Genomic DNA, 20879 nt, shown 5'->3' on the forward strand with positions numbered 1-20879 from the left:
AACAGGTGCCATGTCATAAATACTATTATAAAATATAAATTCAAAGTTTGTTTTTATGCAATTTGGCCCTTTTCTTTATATAAGTGCTTATGTAACATGAAAAATAAAAATAAAAACCAATATCCAATCAGTATAAAACCCCAAATAAAAAAGTGTTCTATTTTTTTCCTTTTTTTTCACATTATTGCTTATGTGGCAGGGAATTTTTTTAATGAATAATTGAAAAATGCCCAATCAACTTTTTCCCCAATTTTAAAAACCCTAGATTTGTCCACCTCAACAAATCATGCCACCCTTTAAAAATTGGTGGCCCGAGTGCCACAATTGACAAAAAAAATTTAATTCTATAGTATTGCTACCCTTGTATCTACAGTCTTTACTTTCTCGCTATCCTTTATATACGGGCAGTAAAATATAATATAAGTCTGTTATTTAATTAGTATATAGATCAAGGAGAGTGAATGATTTGATCGGTCCAATCAAACCTAACTTGGTAAATCAAGGTATATACGTCAATATGGTTATGTGTATAAATTTAAATATGATTCTGAATTTAAATCCATGTATAATTAATTATAGTTTACAAAAGCAAAAACACTGCATAGTTACTTCAACAAAGTCGACCAGTTTGAAGATTAAAAAAGACTACGACAGTGTTCTTACTTTTGAATATTTTCTTTAGAAAAGTAGACCATTTCGCATTTCATTCATTCTATAATTTAGGATGTAAAAGAAAACAAAAAAGGCGAATAGGTAGACTACCTACGTACAGAGGTTGAAACATCAAATGCTGCAACAAATATTGAAGCTCATCATATGATCATGAGTTGGAATTTCCTCAGACAACTACCAATTTCTTCATCATATCTCTAACTTACTTATAATCATAAGTGCAACTCTTGCATGTGAGCCCGCAAACATCAACAATAAGATGAAACTCTCATGCAAGAACCACAACCTCAAATTAAGTAATCTTGTACCCGAAAACCCTAGTGAATTATCGAGTTGTGACCAGAATTATATAAAATCTAAATAAGGATTGCATGCACGAGCAATAATTCAATAAAAGTTAGTGCAAAAAGGGGATTGAATTTTTTATTTCAAATCGTGTTACATTTTCTATTTCATTTAACATAAACACATCGACCACACATACAAAGTTTCTAAATTTGAAGACGAATATTCTTTGTTTACTTTCGAACTTACCTTTTCTTTTTTTGTTTAGTATTAATTATATATTATATGGAACCCTTTCATTGACAAAATTAACTACAAGAAGAGAATTAGGAGTGGGAATCAACAAAAGTGGCCAACATCATGAATTTAAAACAATTTCTGGTGAAGCACTTCAAAGTTATGATGTGTTGGCTGATGGGGAAGTCATGATGTGCTTGGAAGCTTCTCCGAGTTTGAACAGAAGAAGGCACAGAACTAAGATATATTCCTTAATGCCACAAATAGTGCACATGTCGACACCATATTTCTTTAAGGATTTGTGTGTTTTTGGTGGGCTAATAAATTGGCACTGTATATCAACCATATGACTTCCCCTACAAAACTGGAGTGGAGTAGTAATTTGATCAAGCCGCCCATGTTTACATATAACCATTATTTTACAGTTGTGTATAATTGACGGCGGCTTCTTCACTCATAATTTATTTAGTAGAATTTGTTGACTCTTGACTTGAAAGATCTGTATTTTCACTAGTCTTGACTTGGGGGTCCACTCCATTTATGACTACTCTTGGATTCCACCATTTCTAGATCTCTGGATTTTGACTCTCTAGTCAAATCTCACAAACCACTTCTGATTTTTGTGTCGGATAAAATTTTTACTCAAATCAAGTTTGATTTCGCTAATTATGAATTAATTATAAAATGAGTATGAATTTTGTGAATTATACATCAATTATATTACACGTACATTGTATTTACTATATAATTGATTCAGATTTGACTTAAGAATTATCCTTGTGTCTGTGGGTGACTGTATCAGAAGCATGAAAATTCAGTGCTACGTAATAGTGTCACATTGATACACATACAGTATAGTATACGTCCCAGGCCCAATATAAAGGGCCCAACCCAGTATAGTATAATGTCTATACACAATGTCCAGGCCTGATCAGTCAACCCAAAATAAAGTCTAAGGCCCAATAGGCTGTAAAAGGATGTGGAAAACTAATTGAAATCGCATTTATTTTCTGCCTAACTGATCATTTAGTAAGGCGGGCATAAGATACTGAGACGGTACCGTAAAGTGAGGATAACTGCTGCGCATAATCCCCACAAAACAGAGAAATTTCTGTACGTGTGGATATGGTGACCGGAAAACAAAATAAGCAAGAATCCGTATAACTAGCAAACTCCCGCCACCATGTCGTCGTCCTCGCTGTCTCTCTCCTCTTTATCATCCACCACACACCACCGCCACCGCCGCCAAATTCTTGCTCCGTCATTCTGCATCAAGAACTCTACTAACAACAAGCCACCAACCAGCAAACTAACCTCATGGGTGAGCCCGGACTGGTTAACGTCTCTCACCAAATCGGTCACCATATTAGGCCCAAAAGACGACTCCAACATACCCATTGCCAGTGCGAAGCTGGAGGATGTGTCGGACCTCCTTGGTGGGGCTCTCTTTCTGCCGCTCTTCAAATGGATGAATGAGTATGGGCCCATCTACCGTCTTGCCGCCGGGCCCAGAAATTTTGTGGTGGTCAGTGATCCTGACATTGCGAAGCATGTCTTGAGAAACTATGGCACTAAGTACGCTAAAGGGCTTGTTGCTGAGGTTTCTGAGTTCTTGTTTGGCTCTGGTTTTGCCATTGCTGAGGGGTCTCTTTGGACGGTAATAATTGTTAGAACTGTTTTTCGTTATGTTTAATTCTTGTTGGTTTTTAGGGGTAAATTAATTGGATTATGATTGCAAAAATCCCATCTTTCTGGAGATTTTGGATCTGACTCCAAAATGGCTGTCGTTCTCTTGATATTATGAATTATATATATATATATATATATATTATTGAGCGGATACTGAAATAAAACGGTTTACTCAGTGCACTCTAGTTAGATCCTAGGCTTATTTTACAGGAGATTCCAAATTGTAGCAGCATTGCTTGAACATTCTTAAGTTTCAGTTCATAAAAGTTGGCCTATTTTTTTTAATATAATGGCTGTTAACCGGCTCACAATGTCAAAAGATGCACAGCAGTTTCTAAAGAGCTTGGTTGCCCCGGGATCATCTTTTTCAACTTTCATAGTAAATAAGGATGCCTGTGTGGTAATATAGAGTTGATCTCCAGACAGTATTTCTTGAACATTCTTAAAGTAATAGATGTCTTGGTGTTTCAGTTCATAAAAGTTGGCTTATTTTTTTTAATATAATGGGTATTAACGGCTCACAATGTCAAAAGATGCACAGCAGTTTCTACGTAGCATTCACTTTTACATCAAACTTTGGATTTGAATGCACATTGTCTTCAATCTCTGAGGTGGAGTGTATATATCTACACCAACCTATTTTTCTCCATTTTGAGGACTGATCTTCACCAAAATTCATTCTTGGAAAAGCTCTGGCACTAATTTTTTAATAGTTGCATATGTCCTGGTCTCTAGCTTAATTTTAATTGCAGGCCATTATGAATCCATAATATTTAATTAGGGTCTCTCTGTTTTTGAGGTTAAACATATGCTTATTATAGGTAAGGCGGAGGGCTGTGGTTCCATCGCTTCACAAGAAGTACTTGTCGATAATAGTTGAACGGGTCTTTTGCAGATGCGCTGGGCAGTTGGTGGAGAAGCTAAAGCCCTATGCACTCAATGGGTCCGCTGTGAACATGGAGGAGAAATTTTCTCAGCTTACTCTTGATGTTATTGGGCTAGCTATATTCAACTATAATTTTGATTCTCTTACATCTAATAGTCCTGTCATTGATGCAGTTTATACTGCACTGAAAGAGGCAGAGCTCCGGTCAACTGATTTATTGCCATATTGGAAGGTAGGTTATTCCTCAACTCGTTCGAACTGTACCTCATCACTTAGTATAACCATAAGAATAATGCTCACATTTTCGTCTTTCTTTATGCAGATTAATGCTTTATGTAAAGTAATACCAAGGCAAATTAAAGCTGAAAAGGCAGTTACTTTAATAAGACAAACTGTTGAGGAGCTCATAGCGAAGTGCAGAGAGATCGTAGAAACTGAGGGTGAGAACATAAATGAGGAAGAGTATGTGAATGACACAGACCCGAGCATCCTTCGGTTCTTGCTTGCTAGCAGAGAGGAGGTGTGGAATTGCATTTGACTTGCTTTCTTCTAATCTTATAGGCTTATTTGTCATGTCTCATTGTAATAAAACTCAGTATCTGGCAATTTGGCCTATTTATTTAATGCTTGTGAGCTTTCACTTAATTCTACAGATTGATGAGATTTTTTCCCAGAAATTAATTACCTCCAAACATGACCTCCACATTTCTTTTAGGTTTCAAGTGCCCAGCTAAGAGATGACCTTCTGTCAATGTTAGTTGCTGGTCACGAAACCACTGGTTCAGTGTTAACATGGACGGCATATTTGCTTAGCAAGGTACAGTTACTATTCTCCTTCCAGATTCTTTTTGGTTACAAAAATTTGCAGATTCTGTAGTTCAAACATTTGAATATTTTTTCAAGAAATTCACATTGTGCCCGAGTATTGTTTTTAACTTGAATACCATCTCAAGAAACAAGAATTGCAGAGGGTAAAATGTAAGAGACAGCATTATTGCTTTATATGATATTTATTGATTTAGCCAAGTCTGGTTATGTGTTTGCCAGTTAACCTAATTGGAACAGTTGGATGCTTCACTTCCATTGCTTTTCCAGACTCAGAACTCTAAATTCAGATTTGACAATTGATGGTGATGGTAGTAACTTGTCTACTGAGACAATAGCGTTTGTTCTTTCTCTGTAATGTCTGATTATATGGTAGTAAAACTCATTGGAACATGTTTCCTAGTCCATGCATATTTTTTGCCTCTTCATACTCTCTGCTGTTATCATTTTTGCTTTTGTTAGATTTGCATATTTTTAATTCTTTGTTGCTCATGCATAGTTCTTTTTCATTGTACTGTATTCAGGACCCGTCCTCTTTGAGAAAAGCACAAGAAGAAGTTGATAGAGTCTTGCAGGGTCGGCTTCCTACCTACGAGGACATCGAGAATCTCAAGTTCTTGATGCGTTGCATAACTGAATCTATGCGTCTGTATCCTCATCCACCTGTAAGTTGCAAAACTTTTACCTTAATTGGCGACCATATTCTTTTTCTTGTTCTGATGACCGTTCTCCTGGAATGAAAATTTCATCAGGTCCTTTTGAGAAGAGCTCAAGTTGCTGACGTTCTACCAGGGAACTACAAGGTGAACGCCGGTCAAGATATCATGATCTCAGTATACAATATTCATCACTCTGCGCAGGTACCATTACTTCATCATACCCTGACGAAGCCGTATTCTACACCACAAACCCAATAGACAAACAGAAGAAAAAAAAGCAGCTGCAACCACACATATCTAGTGCCTCGAAGTATGTTTCAGAAGATTAATCAGTCTAAGACTCCTAAGTTAATGTGCTTGAAGCTGATTGAATGAGTCAAGTAATAGTTTCCAAATGTAGCGAATTGTTCCATCCACAAGAACATTTGGTTGAGCACCCACACAATTTTCTTGTTGATGAAACATTCAGTGATTAATTCTCTCATCTGAGCTTTTCAAGGTATGGGAAAGAGCAGATGAATTTGTGCCAGAAAGATTCGACTTAGAAGGCCCAGTTCCCAACGAAACAAATTCTGATTATAGGTAACTATATGAACTTCTCGCGTTTTGCTTCAGGGCCTCAATATGCCAATACAAATTAGTCATATTTGCAGATTCATCCCATTCAGTGGAGGACCACGCAAATGTGTAGGCGATCAATTTGCTTTGCTTGAAGCAATTGTAGCACTTGCAGTACTTCTTCAGCACCTGAGCTTTGATCTGGTCCCGAACCAAAATATCAGCATGACCACTGGAGCCACTATTCACACGACAAATGTAATTTTTCCTCAACCATTGATCCTCATACATGAGCGCGCCTCGTGTTTCTTTTCCTTCTTTTTTGTTTCTGTGAAGGTTTCCTTGCACTGAATGAAACGATATTGCATTTCTCGTGGCAGGGTCTGTACATGAAATTGACCGAAAGGCAAATTGCATCCGCTTTTGCTGCCGCAAATTCATAGAGGTGAGCTTGTGATTCGTGAGACAGCTATACCGATGATTTAATACTTGGAACTTGTATCGATTAACATATTTTTGTCTCAGTTTGAGATGTAAATAGTGGATTATTTGTCAAATAATTCATATCTCCTTTTAACATTCCTGATTGTATCTGATGAGAAGATACTTGTATCTGAATTGCAGTACATGGTTGATGATTTAATGTTTCCAGGAAGAGAGATCAGGACTGAAATTCAATTACCAGAAGTAATACATTATCCTTGTTTTCGACTAGTCCTATGTGGGATAAGTAAAAAAGTTGAGTCATTATTTTAACAGTTACCACTAGAAAAAATTGCAAATGTTATAGTAATAGTCATCATACTGTGTGGTCTTATGGGAAACATCGACGTTTCGTCATTCACATACTTGATCAATGTATAATTAAATTATTACAGCTTTGGAAGCTATGTGTAATAATGAAATTTACAATGTGAAGCAGCTTCATTGTACCCAGAAAACAAGATTAGCATCATCGTACAGCTGTTGCATGGCCTTCTTGACTTTTGATGTTTCCGGAGCTGAAGAAATCAGTCTGGATTGGGATAACAAACAATCCTATTCCTGTCTGAATGGATTTGTTATCTTGAATAATTATTTTTAGAAAATTGATGTTGAGCTTATTCTCCCTACACATTTACGCCTAGTTTGCTACCACTGATCTATTTAATTTCCATTTTTGGGTAAAATGTTAATATTATATTCCATATGAAATTGAAAGATAAAATCTAATATTATTAATGTACGAATTTGAAGTAACATAATTTAAATTGAATGGGAAATAGAGATAGATCTCGTGAAAGATTGGGGTTATGATTTTATAGACATAAAAATAAGTATAAATTTGAGTTACAATTATTTGATAAAAAAATAAAATAAAATCTAATCTTACTAGTAAGTTTTAAAATCGAAATCAGGTTAGGTCGTGATTAAGTATTTGATTTTTGACAAACATAAACAATCACAGCCCGTGAAGTAGACTTTCTGCCTAAGATTAGAGCATTAATTAACAAGATTAATTCTAATAAATTAGCCTCAACTCCAAAGAATGCTAGAAAGGACTTGACAGGCTGAATGTGTTAGTTTTTGGTACTCCTACCTATCCTCTACTGCTCGGTAAATTACAACGAGCTTTTCTAAAATTTGTTATAATTATGTCAAATTTTAAGAAAGTTGGTGATAATTTGCTCGCACTGCATTTATACCCACAAATAAATTATATTGTCAACATTCTTATATCTTGAAACTTTATTACATTGATAAAAATAATCAAATAGTATAAGTTACCTTGCAAAAGTACAATATTTCAATATTTTTTTTATCTTGGTCTTCTTTCTTTTCCAAGAATTTTTGTTGATGCATGTGTAGTCGAACTGGTAGTTGAGTAGACAAGAAACGACCATATACTGTCATCATATGAAATGCCAAACTGCCGCACTGTTCTTACGCTTACACACAAGAGAGGTTGAGAACAATGACTAACCACCTAGCTAACGCCTAAACCGCGCTCTCTCTCTCTCTCATGTCTGCTGCTGCCTTGTTTGTGTCATTAATACAATGATTCTTGGTTGGAAGATATCTTTATGACAATGCCACCTACTGAACTGTAGCTCAAGAAAAAAACACGCACAACACACAGTTGGAGAGAATGTTCAAGCTGCAGAGGCAAACCAACAAAGCATCCAAGCCAAGAGAGAGGCTTGATTTCAAATTCTCAAATTTTCAAGCCCTCCAGGTACAACTATGTTATTCATTTCGCTTTTCCATTTATCAGCATCCATCGATTGAACAGTCCTTTCCTGTTAGAACTTGAAATCTTGAAAATGATGCAAATTAAATTTTCCAGGTTGAGAGTAGTCTTAGCTTAATTGTGATACTTGATGATAGTTACGTACAATATTTGTGAAACAGGTACCAAAGGGTTGGGACAGGCTTGTCGTGTCTATAATTTCTGTAGAAACAGGGAAAACACTTGCTAAATCAGGCAAAGCACCTGTCAAGAATGGTTATTGCCAATGGACAGAGACTCTATCGGAATCTATCTACATTCCAAGAGATGATTCTTCCAAAGGCTATGAGGAATCCCCCGTCAAGCTCGTTGTTTCCGCGGTAACATTCAGATTTTTTCTTTTACTTCACGACAAGTACACATTTAGGAGTACGCTTTTTTTTCGATGCAGCAGCAGCATTTTGATGTTGGTGAAGAATTGAAAATAGTTAACCATTTGTCATAGAAAGTGACATCGACCCTGTATTTCAGGGCTCGACAAGATCCAGCAACCTCGGAGAAGCAACCATCAATGTAGCCCAGTATGCCGGTCCAAGGGTGTCTGCTGCAGTTTCACTGCCTCTAAAGAAATGCAGTTATGGGACGATCCTGCAGGTAAGTTATTGAAATATTTTTCGTGTGAGGTATTATATGTTTCTTGATTGATATATATGCTTTAACTAGATATGAAGCTTTGGTGCCAAAAAGACTAATGTGGCTGTCTATCTGGTGGCTTTCAGGCCAAAATTCAATGCCTAATCCCAAGATTGAAAATCAGGTTGTTATTCTATGGCCTAATCCCATTTCTTTATTATGCACTGTTACATTTTACCCTGACGTTTTTTTCAATGTATCCAGTGATGAAGAATCAAAATACTCGAATTCTCAAGAAAAAGATCAGAGTGTGGATCATCGTGAAACGGAGCGTGTTACTAATGGGTCGGATAATTCCAATGGTAGTAGTGTTGGACAAAGTGAAGACTTCACCACTACCTTTCCTCCACCGAAATCAACCAGCAAGGTGGTTGAACAATCTTGTTTTGTTATTGACTTGGGCCATGCTACTAGACTTATGCAGGCTTACTATGTATCGCACATTGAAAATTACCTCTGTATTTTATCTTACAGGAAGCAAGTCAATCAGCATCTGGGAGAATTCAGAGCTCTGACTCTCCAGAGGGATCCGGAGGGAGGGAAAATTTGTCCATAAAGAATGCTTTGAAGAGTGAAGAATATAGTTCTAATGGAAGACAAGATGGAGATTATTATTCAGTTGACAATGATTCTCCATTGAACCAGTCGTCTGAAAACTCCCGGCTGTATTTGAGAGGGGATTTGCGAAATGGAGGAGCAAACAGGCCATCTTTGACGAACTTTGGTTCTTCAAGGAATCTTCTGGAAGCTGCAGAAGATACAATAGATGAACTCCGAGCAGAAGCCAAAATGTGGGAGAGAAATGCTAGGAAGCTAATGATTGATTTGGACATGTCAAGAAAAGAATTCTCTGATCTGTCGAAAAAGCAGGCAGAACTAGTAGTCGAGCTCTCAGCTGCATGTGCAGAACGTGAGGGCCTGAAGAGAGAAGTTGAACATTTGAAGCTTGAGCTGGAAAACTTGGCAACAACTCAGGCTAGCCAGGAAAATCTCCTCATTCAAGCTGAAAGCCTGATGCAGATCCAGAAGGTACTAGAAAACGAGACAAAATATCAAAAGATTCTGAATGATAATTTAGGCCAACAACTGAGACGAAGCCAAGAATCAAATATAGAACTCGTTTCTGTTCTTCACGAGCTCGAAGAGACCATAGAACAGCAGAGAATTGAAATAGAGAATCTTTCATCTCTCAAACTGGACTTCACAGATTTAGAGAATTCTATAGCTAGAAATTCAGAGGATAACAGGGCTCTGCTGCTCCAGTTGCAACAACTCCAAGAATCAGAGAAGAAATTGCAAGCTGATGTTGAATTGCTTGAGGAAGCTTTAAGGGACAAAACTAATGAACTGGAGCAAGAACAGAAATCAAACAGTGAGGTTCTGTTTCGTGTTGAAAAGGATTACGAATACAAAATGTCTGTTAAAGAAGAAGAAATTGCCATGTTAAAAGCAGCACTGTCAGGTGACGTTAACGGTGAACATTTAGAGGCAATGGATGACAACAAGGAAGATAATGCGGATCACATCACGGAAATAGAATCCTTGAGAAAAAAAGTTGAGGAGTTAGAGAAGGATTGTACTGAGCTCACTGATGAAAATCTCGAACTGTTATTCAAGCTCAAGGAATCAAATAAAACTAACATCAGAAAATGCTCGTCTTCTGATTCAATTTCAAGTGAGCATCATACCATTTCTCGTAGTGATGAGTCTGAAATAAGTGATCCAAAATTCCTGGAAGAGGAGCTTAAGAAGAAAGTAACTGACGAGGTGCAGAATGCTGGCTCTGAAAGTTCTGAACATTTCACTGAGATTTTGAAACAACTAGACATGTCTTTTAACCTTCTGATGAAGCCTTGGTACGGTATATCATCTGAGACCTGCGATGACTTTGTTTGTGATCTTACGAGTGAAAACAAGGGAAACAAAACTACTAAAATGTCAGCTGAACATATTCTTGGCTTTTTGCAAGAACTGAATAAGCTCTTGGAAATGAGGATCACCGACTCTGATGAAATTCTCAAGCATCATGAGATTGAGATCAAAGAGAGAAATGTTATTATAACTGATGCTAAAAAGAAGATGGAAGACAGCTATTTGGAAGTTCAAGAACTTGAAAAGTCAAAGGCCAAAAGCGAAGAGTACAACGCAAATCTAATAAAGGAATTGGATCAAAAAAGATCTGAGATTGATTTTATAGAGTCTAATTTGCTTTCGAAGGAACAGGAGACCATCTTTCTTGTGCAGCGTCAGAGGGAATTAGAAATCACTTTATCAGGATTGCAAGAAGAAAACATGCAGTTCCAGGAATGCATATCTTGTCTGGAAACTCAAGTAAGACAACTGAAAGATGAAAAGGAATTTTATCTGCAGGAAACAGATGATTTCAGATCTGTTGCCATGAGTGTCCAAGACGAAATCCAGAAATTGAAAGTTGAAATGGACATTCAAATATTGGATCTCACACAAAAATCAGAAGATATACAGAAACGATGGTTGGGAGCTCAAGAAGAGTGTGAATATCTTAAAGAAGAGAATAAGACATTACAGGCATCTACTGCAATTTTAGAAGAGGAAAGAGTTAAACTTCTGAATTCAAATTCAGAACTGAAGAGGATAAACCAAGAACTGCAAGAGAATTGTTCATCACTGGCAGCTCAATTAAGTGAATCGAAGAAAAGCTTGTCTGAATGCACTAAAAAGGTTGAAGTTTTAGAGGATCATCTCGCTTCAATGACAAATAATTTTGCCCTGAGAGAAAATAGTCTTAAATCAAAGGTAGATGCACTCATTAAAGAAAATAGCGAGCATAAAGAAAAACTTCTTCTAGAGGAGAATTTGCATCAGATACTTTCGGAGAAGACAATAGAGTTTGAGAGCCTTCAAAAAGATGTAGAACACCTCCATAGGCAAGTATCTCATGGTCATAAGGAAAGGGAAAGAATTTCTCGTGAAGCTTCAACTGAAGTTTCTCGTCTTATAGCAGACAAGGCTGAGCTGCAAGCTTCCCTTCAAGAAGTTCAGTCAGAAGCTGAATTGACAAAGAATGAACTCGAGGCGGCCCTGCAAGAATCTAAGTTCCAAGTTGATGACTTAAAAAGTCAGCTAGCTGCTGCCAAACAAAGTCATGAGAGACTCAGGGCTGACCATGAAAGAATTCTGAAATTGTTAGCAAATTACAGAAAAAGTGAAGAAAAACTAAAGAGCGAGATGAACGAGCTTGAATTGAAGCTTACCATCTCTGACTATGAATGCCAACAACTTTCTAAAGAAATGAGCATTTTGAAGGTTCAGCTGCAGAATATATCAGGTCTTCAGGATGAAATATCCATCTTGAAAAGCGATCTCGAGGGCTGCAGGGTCAATAAGGACCAACTAGAGCTCGCACTGCACACAGTTTCTGGAGATTATGAAAAACTGAAGGCAGAGAAGATTTCATTCTCAGAGAAAATCTCCATTTTTCAGGATGCTATGTCTGAGTTTGAGGAATGCAAAATGAAGAAGTTAGAACTAGAAGAAAAGCTTCTACAGATGGAGCAGGAGTTGACTGTGAAAGAGCTTCTCTGTATCCAGAATGCTGAGCTTAAAGATGAGCTGACTGAATTAAAGAGAGCAAACATGCAGTTTCAGCAGAAGATGTATAGACTTGAGGAGGAGAAAGATGAATGCTTAAAGAAAGCTCAAGTTCTGGAAGAAAATCTAAAATTGATGGAGGTATCCCTTCTCTTCTTTTCTTGTTTCTTTTACTATTTGTCTATTCCTTTATGTGAAGCAAATTAATGGATCCGCTTGATCTAATACTTGAGGTAAGGGGTTGTACGCTGCAAAAAATTCTATTAGCTATGAGATTTTTCAAAGTCTTAGGCTTTACAGAAGTTCATTGTATGAGTTGCTCTATTTGCACTTCCCTCATTCAGGGTGCAAACAGTCATGATTTTCATGATGAAAGTCCTCTTGCCGTCAGTGTGGATCACAAGAAAAAACGACAGCTCCCTGAGGGACTGGATGTGAAAAACAAGATCAGAGATCAGCTGGAAAGGTGAGAATATTAGGAACATTCTAACAATATACACAGTATTTACGCCTCAATTTCCGTACGAATCAGTAAAAGTTAAAGAACAAAACAAAATGATCTCATCTTCCTGTTAACATTCTCTTAAAGCATTACATCCTTGGTCCATAATTCATTCCTTTTCTTCCTAAAATCTACAAGATCTTCCTGTTGCCAAAATCACATGAGTTCCATGTGGGATTGTTCATGGATATGGTATTTTCACTATTTGGTGCCTCCTACAATCTTGTCAAACATCTGAATTGTTTCTTGATAAAACTTTTCTGTAGTCGTACTTCTGCTGGGCAGAAGAATTATGCTGTCGCTTCCAAGAAACCAGCAGCTGATGGTGAAGTGGTGGCAAGAGAAAGGTATGAAAGAACGAAGTCATCACTAGAGACAGAGCTAAGAGACCTCAGGGAGCGCTACCTAGAAATGAGTCTCAAATATGCTGAAGTTGAGGCCGAGCGCGAGGATCTTGTCATGAAACTTAAAGCAACCCGAGGTGGCAAGAAGTGGTTCTCCTGGAATCAACAGCTTCCGTCGTAAGATGTTAACCTCAAGTAGCATCTGTACAAACGTATAAATATTTCTGTCTGTTTTTCATTATTAATTCTGCAATAAGTACTTGCACCAAGCAGGGGATGAGTAAATGAGCTTGCAAGTTTTGCACATTTCTCATTAAAGTGACCATAGTTTTGAAACCATGTGACAAGCTTAGGTACTTCTCCAGAAAGATACATAGTGTGATCTTTGCTGGTCATTTTTAGTGACATAGAAGTGTATTGTATGATGTTTACCAAAAAGATAAAGGAAAAAGTTGAGAGAAAAGCACATTACATAAGCAAGCCTATTGTTGGATGCTTTGGCATCAAATAATATGCTCTGATTGCTTCATGATACTTCTATAAAGATCGAGTTAAATACATTGTAGTTTAGGCACATAAATTGCCCTAGAGTACGAGAAAGATTTTAGACATAACATAACATAAACTGCGATAGTTGCACTTTACTCTTCAAATATTATAACTAAGTTGCTTTATTGTCCATTCAATACGAAGTAAAGTATACAAGTTCAAATATACAAGTGAACATGAACTTTCTGTTTATCTACCAATAAGAGAGAAGGGAACTCATTTACCATTGGTTCACAATAATCCATAGCTTGACAAGGCCATATACGATCTTTCTTTACGGAAGTATATACGCAATCAAGAAAAGCATCAGCGAAAGAATAATCCCCTGCTTTTGTCAGCCATAAACATGAAATGTCAGTCGGACCAAAACAAAGCAAAAGAAACATTATATTAAAAGATTTCAATATTTAAATTGAAGCCAACTTTTTGGGTTAGTATCTTTTGCTACAGAACATTTTGTGACATAATCAGTAGTTAGAAACAATAATAGTACTCATATAAAAGAAATTCCTATGTCAGGAGACTCTGAATATACTTTCTGCAATTCTCGATATGTGTTTAGTATACATATATTTACACGATACAGTAGACATAAGTGGACACGACATTTTGAGTGTGTCGAAATTCAAAGATAATTCAGAGACAACACAAGAAATATTTTCTTTGAACATGCTTTCTACATGAGCAATGCTTTCTGAAAATTTATATATTTTGTGGGTTACGGAGAAAATAAGAAATTAAGAATATGAAGAGAATTCGAATCTTGAAGTTAAAATGACTGAAAATGATACTGAGAGAAACTTAAAACCATGAAACACAAGCCACTATTGATGACCTAATGGCCATAATTTATCATAAATTCAAGACTGTCAAGTGCCCTTTCCTTTCAGGTTAGATTTTGGTGTTAAGCATAATGATATCAGCTCCATACACTCCTAAAATAACCTACTAATAAAAAGCATTGTACGACAGCAGAAAACTGATCCAAGGGACTAAAAAAAAGAGAGAATTTGATGTGTGTGATGTGGAGCAGTGGAGATGCCAATGGCATATGCCTTGGAAGATGCTTCATTTCACTCTCTTTCTGCTCTCTTTTTCCTCTGCTTTAACCAAAAAGGCACCACAAATTCCTACTTGGTCACCTCTCTCTTTTATTGCCCTCATGACCTGCAACACATCTCCCATATAATCCAAACCACCCTTCTTCATCAAACCCTCTCACTATCTACACCACCTCTTTATCAGCAGCTGCTCCGTTTGCCGATGGGCCGACACCCCCACCAACCGGGGCCACAGCGGTGGCTGCCACCACGTCGAAGCTTGCCGGCCGGCTGAGCTGCATGGATGATCCCATGTCTCAACTAAAGGTGGTGGGCTTCTTGTCATATAGGGCAACTTGTATCCTTTGGCATTTTCACTTCCCTGTGGAGTCTTTGTCTCTCATATGGGAGACTTGAATCCATAGTCCACAAAAAAAAAAAAAAAAAAAAAAAAAAAAAAATCCAAAAAAAAAAAAAAAAAAAAAAAAAATGAAATCTCAAGGGTTAGGCAGATTATGCTGAATGTATGCTGCTTTTCTTTGATGTTTGTAATGCATGTCTTGAATTAAATAATAATGTACTGGATTTTGCTTCTTATTGATATCTAAGTAGAGGACCTTTGGCTGGACTATTCAATTCCTTTGCCTTTTAACTCATGGCTGCTTTAGTTCTGCGTTCTTGCTCGTATTTATTAAGGATAAGTGGTTGGTAGGACCAATTTTGAGCGGTAAGTATTGTGTTGTATAGAGTTCTGACTTTCGTACTCCCCCATTGTTAATACTTTTTAAATTCTTGTATATCACTCGAAAACATACCAATCTTGTCCGTTTTGATTTCTTTGAAGGTCTTATGATTTGATTGCGTTTAAGGGAATAGATTGAAAGGTCCCAATCTTGGAATTGTGAATAATTCCTAGTGAATTTCTTTTTCTGGGTGGTGCTTCTGGCAAAGATTACCTTGTGCCTTGTGTGTGTTTCAACTTTGAGTTCACCTAAGTTGAAAACTGATTCTATTTATGACTAGTGGCTCGCTAACTAAATATTAAAAAAAAATAAAGAAAAAAAAGAGATGATATTTTGGTATTTTTCTTTATTAATTACAAAAATGTGCTCAAGACCAGTCAAATTTATGAGTGGCTAATGAACCCCAATGACTTTGCTGAGTGAGTAGTATGAATCTTATGAAACTCTTGTCTGCACATCATATGTATCCAAAAGGCTGTTTTTGTACATTATGTTAGCATAAACATCCGCTCAACCAATCCATATGGGTAAACGAGACTTTATAATACTGTTTGTGCAACTCATAAAAGTATATATTGAGGCGACAACCCCAACTACTCCCTTGTAATGCTATGCAAAAATGCTAGTGGTAAGCCACCAACAATCATCATCCAAAATCTAAAATTTGATAATTGTAGTTACCACCAAAATCACCTCACGATGAACCATACAAACAATTATTAGAAATATTCATAACATATATAACTTCAATTCCCCAGCACTTATACAAAAATTTGTTTGGCATTTATATTTTCGTTACAATTGTTTCATATTTATATGGACTTCAAAGTGTTGCCAAAATGTAATACTGCATCTCGTTGATATTTCTCTCCAAAATCACCAACAAAATTATAACATATATTCGTTTTTTTTTAATAGGAAAAGATTATAACATATATTGGGAACACATGTACTATATTTTGCTGTGACAGAGGTTGGTATGTTATTTCAAATTTCAAATTTTCCCCAAAACTTTTGACCAATTTATATCAAAATTTATATACATCTTGCACCTGCATTTATGCACATCTTAATGTACTTGGAAGTGATGTACAGTTGTGAGGTTAGGTTGGTGGAATTGAAATAATCACTTAGAAATGTGGAATTGTGTGAAATAACAATTTTCATTATTCTTAAATGTTTGAAAATGAAAATATAGGACATGTCACAAAATCAAAATTCTTGACTAGACGATAGTATCCATACTTGCAACTTCACAAAACAGTTGGTTTTACTGAAATCATTAATTGTTGTGGTCTAATAGTCAAGGTCGAACGTCGTGATAATCATGATATGTGTTTGAATATTTTTCTGAACGAAATAAATACATGTTCGGACATGTATGTACATAATTAAATTTTTGTTTTAGTAACAATAACTTAGATATAAAGATTTATGAGCCGCTCATATTTTTCAATTTTATAACAAAATTAAAAAAAAAAAAAGAAAGGGTTTTGCTGAATAGTAACTTCAACTTGGTCATTTGTCTTTCTTTGTAAAATAGTCATTCGCTTCTCTAATGTTTGGAGATGTTTTAATATGATTTCAAGTGAAAGTTATTGAAAAGTGTTTTGAGCTTTGCTTGGAAGTGATAATTATTTATGATATTAGGAATGTAATTAAATTCCTAAATAAAATTAAGATTTTATATAGTAAACGACTATAAAAATAAATTATTTATTTTAACTACGACTTTGTATACTTAGTACATTGTACTAATGAAATTTTAATTTGTAAGTTTAGTATTTTTTGTAAATAGTAAAGCAACGCAGGGAATAGTACAGTAGGGAATTCGGAGTGGATTGGCCGACCCGTAAAGCAGTGGGAGTGAGTACACACACACACACACTGTATACTGTACAGTAGCAACTGCAATTCATTCGCCCTAAATAATATTTTTATTTTTGTTTTCTCTCTCTCTCTCTCTCACACACACAATCTGATTTCACTGACATTTTTCTTCTCTACTCTCCATAGGGTTTCTATTATCTCTCTTTTCTCTCCTATCCCACCTAAAACAAAATCCAAATTAAACCCTATTTTTTTCTTCTATGCATGCCACTGAATTCTCCCTTTTCACGCAGATCGGTTAACATAATTCTCTGTCCTTCGTCCTCTGCTGCTGTGTTCTGAGCACAGCATCAGTGAATTCAAAGAACTTACGAAGGGACAGTAATGAAGCCCGAATTGGGTGTCGAAATCGAGTGTTCGGGTCAGTTGAAGGGGCCAGAACCAGAATCCGGATCCAGTGATCCGGTGCGACCCGATTCGACTGGTTCGGATTGGATGGATAACTGCTATGTCCCAAGGATTAGGCCGAGTGAGGCTAATGGTTTCGCTGTTTATACGAGGAATAAGAGGTTGAAGAGTCGAGGCGTGGGTAGAATTGGGCATTTGGATAAACTCCAAGGTGATGCTGGAGTTTTAGTTAAGGCAGCGGACGCTGTGAGTTCGAATGTTGAAGTTGTAGTTACTGGTAGTGATGCGGTGAATGTGCGCGGAGATGAGGGTAGTTTAGAGAATTCGGGGTTTAGGGTAGAGGAGAGTGAGGGCGAGATGATGGAAGTTGAAGTTAAGGAGGACCCAATGGCGTTGGTGGCAGTGAGAAGTGATGGGCTTCGCAGGTTTACGCGTTCCGTGCTTAAGTCAAAGGACGAGGACTCTGAAATGGAAAATGAGGAGTCTGGGGATTTAACTGAAACGGTGATTTTGGAGGCAGATGGAATAGGGAATGAAAAATTGACGGTGTTGGGTAATCCCAAGACAAGGAAGATGGAGATGAAGATGTCCAAGAAAATCCTTATCAAAGGGCGGCCAACAACAGTTAGAGAGCTTTTCGAGACTGGATTGCTGGAAGGATATCCGGTTTTCTACAATGGTGGCAAGAGGGTATTAAGCTTGGCAATCATTCTTTTATACTTATTTGTGATTTTGTGGTTGTCATTTTTATAATATGGTTATCTTTTTTGTTATTGGTTCTGATGTTATTAGATTATTATGTTCAAATTGTTGTTTTTATATCTATTATGTCTTACTCTTATAATGTTTATAATAATAAATTATTATTCATATCATCATCATTATCATTTTGTAATAATTTCATAATACTAATTATTATCGAAAATTACTTTTACATGTACATTGGACTAGAACATGGTTGCTGTATGCCAGTAAAAGAAAATGTGTAAATATAAGAATATCGTGTGCACATTCTGTGTCTATGACTAGGGACAGAGTGCTATAGGGAGAGGGTGTTGGGGAGGCTCTGTTAAACTATCTCCTTTGATCCCTGTTCCAAAGGAAAGAAAAATCCATTCATGGGTGCTCCCTTGGTCTAGGATTAACAGATGAAATTGAATAAAATATGTAAAAGTTATTTTTTTTCTCATCTTTGCCTCTTTTGACCAATAACATCAATGACTCTAATTGAGTAAACAGTCCGTTTCTATTTAGGATCTAACGGAGGAAAGATATATAGTTCAATTCAACCTTCTGTCACCCCCTCGCCCTATACCTCTTTTGTATTAACTTGGATAGAGTTGAGTATTAGTGATTATTCTCTTAATCCCAAGATAAACTTTGTCATGTTATTTCTGATTAAAAACTAGGTTTAGGTCCAGTGATGATTTTCTGCTGCTTCTTTTATCTTGTACAGCTATTTAATCACCGTCATATATGTGACAAGTCCCTTCAGGAGTCTTAACTGATTATAACATGCTTTTAGGGATTCCCACTACGTGGAACCATAAAAGATGCTGGAATCCTATGTTCTTGCAGTTTGTGCAAGGGAGCCCGGGTGCGTGCTTAATCTTGAACTTTTCTTGTTTAGTTGATTCATCAAAGTGGCTTTTTAGTCTTCGACATCATGCACTTGCATTTGACTCAAAGATTGGTGATATTTCTAATTTGTATAGGTAGTTCCACCTTGTCAATTTGAGATACATGCCTGCAAATCGTATAGACGTGCATCACAGTATATATGTTTAGAAAATGGGAAAAGCCTCCTGGATGTGGTCAAAGAATGTCGGAAATCGTCTGTAAAAACATTGGAAGAAACAATACAAAACTTCATAGGCCCTATGCCTGTGAAGGAATCTGTAATCTGCCGGAATTGTGAGGGTGAGCTTTATTTGTGAATTGTTATCTATAACTCCATGTTTGTTTGCGGCAATAGCATTTAAAGTACAGGTTGTTGTTGTTTGGCTTCTAGGGTCATTTCTTGCTACATCAGCTGCAAAGGTGGAACTACTTTGTGATTCTTGCATGATTACTCTGAATTCAGACTTTGATGCAGAATGTGTAAAGTCAAGGTATACTTCTGTTAACAGTAACTATTGCCATATGTTTTCGTGTCGCAATCCTCTTTTGGTTGGGTGGGACCTACTCATTGGGTCAACTTCTACACATGAACTGTTTACATGTTCAAACGACTTCGAACACAATTTATGTATGAGTGAAGTGCGTTGTTGGTTTACAATCTGGCTGAGTTTATTTTTTCCCTCTCCTTTTTATGTCTTTAGGATAAATGATGCTTTTGTATTGTAATTTAATTATCACCTGAAGAGATGTAGCCAGGTGTAGTGATGTCAGACGAGAAATTTGGAAGCTACTTAAGCCTTACTTAGTGTTTTGGCAGAATCAGGCGGCCTAAAAATGCAAACATTTTAATTGTACTTGTCATTCCACTAGCTTTGGGTTCTTGCAGGGTTCCTCTGTGCTTGCGTCATGTTTGCTTTGCTTTTGAGATGTCATCCATGGTCTAAGTTTAAACAATAGATATATCTCTTTTTAATACTAAACCTTCATCGGTAGCTTTCTGCTGTAAATATAAGGTAGTAATCAACTTAAGGTATGGATGTATGAATTTGTCCTCTAACTTTTAGAATATTTTTTCATTTGGCTCTTTCAGGCCTTTGGAACCGCTTTTAGGCTTACCAATGGCTGAAAATGGCGAAGTCCATAGCAGTCCCCAAAAAAGAGGTCGTCGAGGCAGAAAAAAAAGGAAGTCTGTATCTTATTTGCTTTTGGCTTGCTCCTAGATTGCTTTTGCCTGCAGCTGGCAGGAAGAGAAACAAAGTTAAGAATATGCCATTATCTTTCTCATTTTCAGGCATTCAGAGTTGACACCTCATATGAGATCTCCTGGGAAATCCTCACTGCGGGTTGCAACAAGGAAAAAGGGCCAATGGAAGCTGGCAAAAATGTGCGTCCTCATGCTTTTTTCCTTTTCATTTCTGTATGACGATTATGTTTCAAGTATTTTTCGGAAACCAAGTTGATTTATTTTACCCTTTGAGCCTTTCCTTTTTTCCTGATCTGTTTCTGTTTGGCATGCTAAGTCTGTCGCACCAAGCTTCTGCCGCAAATTCACCCGGAAGT

The 20879-nt window shown here is 36.7% G+C and overlaps 3 protein-coding genes across 3 annotated transcripts in view; all 3 read left to right on the forward strand.

The window, feature by feature from the left end:
* On the forward strand, positions 2217-6766 carry LOC105174233 (carotene epsilon-monooxygenase, chloroplastic). Its single transcript, XM_011096262.2, has 10 exons — positions 2217-2851; positions 3705-4001; positions 4092-4289; positions 4485-4586; positions 5119-5259; positions 5347-5454; positions 5753-5835; positions 5907-6069; positions 6192-6256; positions 6436-6766. Exons 1-9 carry the CDS (start codon positions 2378-2380, stop codon positions 6252-6254), a joined length of 1629 nt encoding a protein of 542 aa, XP_011094564.1. The 5' UTR covers positions 2217-2377; the 3' UTR covers positions 6255-6256; positions 6436-6766.
* LOC105174235 (golgin subfamily A member 4-like) lies at positions 7752-13619 on the forward strand. The gene is made up of 8 exons (XM_011096264.2): positions 7752-8026; positions 8203-8400; positions 8552-8674; positions 8800-8837; positions 8918-9080; positions 9188-12424; positions 12628-12749; positions 13052-13619. Exons 1-8 carry the CDS (start codon positions 7940-7942, stop codon positions 13308-13310), a joined length of 4227 nt encoding a protein of 1408 aa, XP_011094566.1. The 5' UTR covers positions 7752-7939; the 3' UTR covers positions 13311-13619.
* The window catches only part of LOC105174236, a gene marked incomplete in the record, with an annotated part of 9796 nt that continues 6333 nt past the window's right edge, over positions 17417-20879 (forward strand). Inside the window, 7 exon segments of the mRNA XM_011096265.2 lie at positions 17417-18389; positions 19225-19296; positions 19415-19619; positions 19711-19810; positions 20410-20505; positions 20611-20703; positions 20840-20879. Coding sequence (XP_011094567.1) covers positions 17676-18389; positions 19225-19296; positions 19415-19619; positions 19711-19810; positions 20410-20505; positions 20611-20703; positions 20840-20879 — 1320 coding nt within the window.

Source organism: Sesamum indicum, linkage group LG11, assembly GCF_000512975.1.
Source record: "Sesamum indicum cultivar Zhongzhi No. 13 linkage group LG11, S_indicum_v1.0, whole genome shotgun sequence".
In the NCBI taxonomy this organism is placed as follows: Eukaryota; Viridiplantae; Streptophyta; class Magnoliopsida; order Lamiales; family Pedaliaceae; genus Sesamum; species Sesamum indicum.

What these genes read in the sequence shown, in the direction of transcription:
- LOC105174233 (XM_011096262.2), top strand. Translation starts at nt 2,378, where the DNA reads ATGTCGTCGTCCTCGCTGTCTCTCTCCTCTTTATCATCCACCACACAC. An exon ending in CTGAGGGGTCTCTTTGGACG is followed by an intron (nt 2,852 to 3,704) that starts GTAATAATTGTT and finishes TGCTTATTATAG; the next exon opens with GTAAGGCGGAGGGCTGTGGT. An exon ending in ATATTCATCACTCTGCGCAG is followed by an intron (nt 5,455 to 5,752) that starts GTACCATTACTT and finishes GAGCTTTTCAAG; the next exon opens with GTATGGGAAAGAGCAGATGA.
- LOC105174235 (XM_011096264.2), top strand. Translation starts at nt 7,940, where the DNA reads ATGTTCAAGCTGCAGAGGCAAACCAACAAAGCATCCAAGCCAAGAGAG. An exon ending in ATCCCAAGATTGAAAATCAG is followed by an intron (nt 8,838 to 8,917) that starts GTTGTTATTCTA and finishes CAATGTATCCAG; the next exon opens with TGATGAAGAATCAAAATACT. An exon ending in ATCAGAGATCAGCTGGAAAG is followed by an intron (nt 12,750 to 13,051) that starts GTGAGAATATTA and finishes ACTTTTCTGTAG; the next exon opens with TCGTACTTCTGCTGGGCAGA.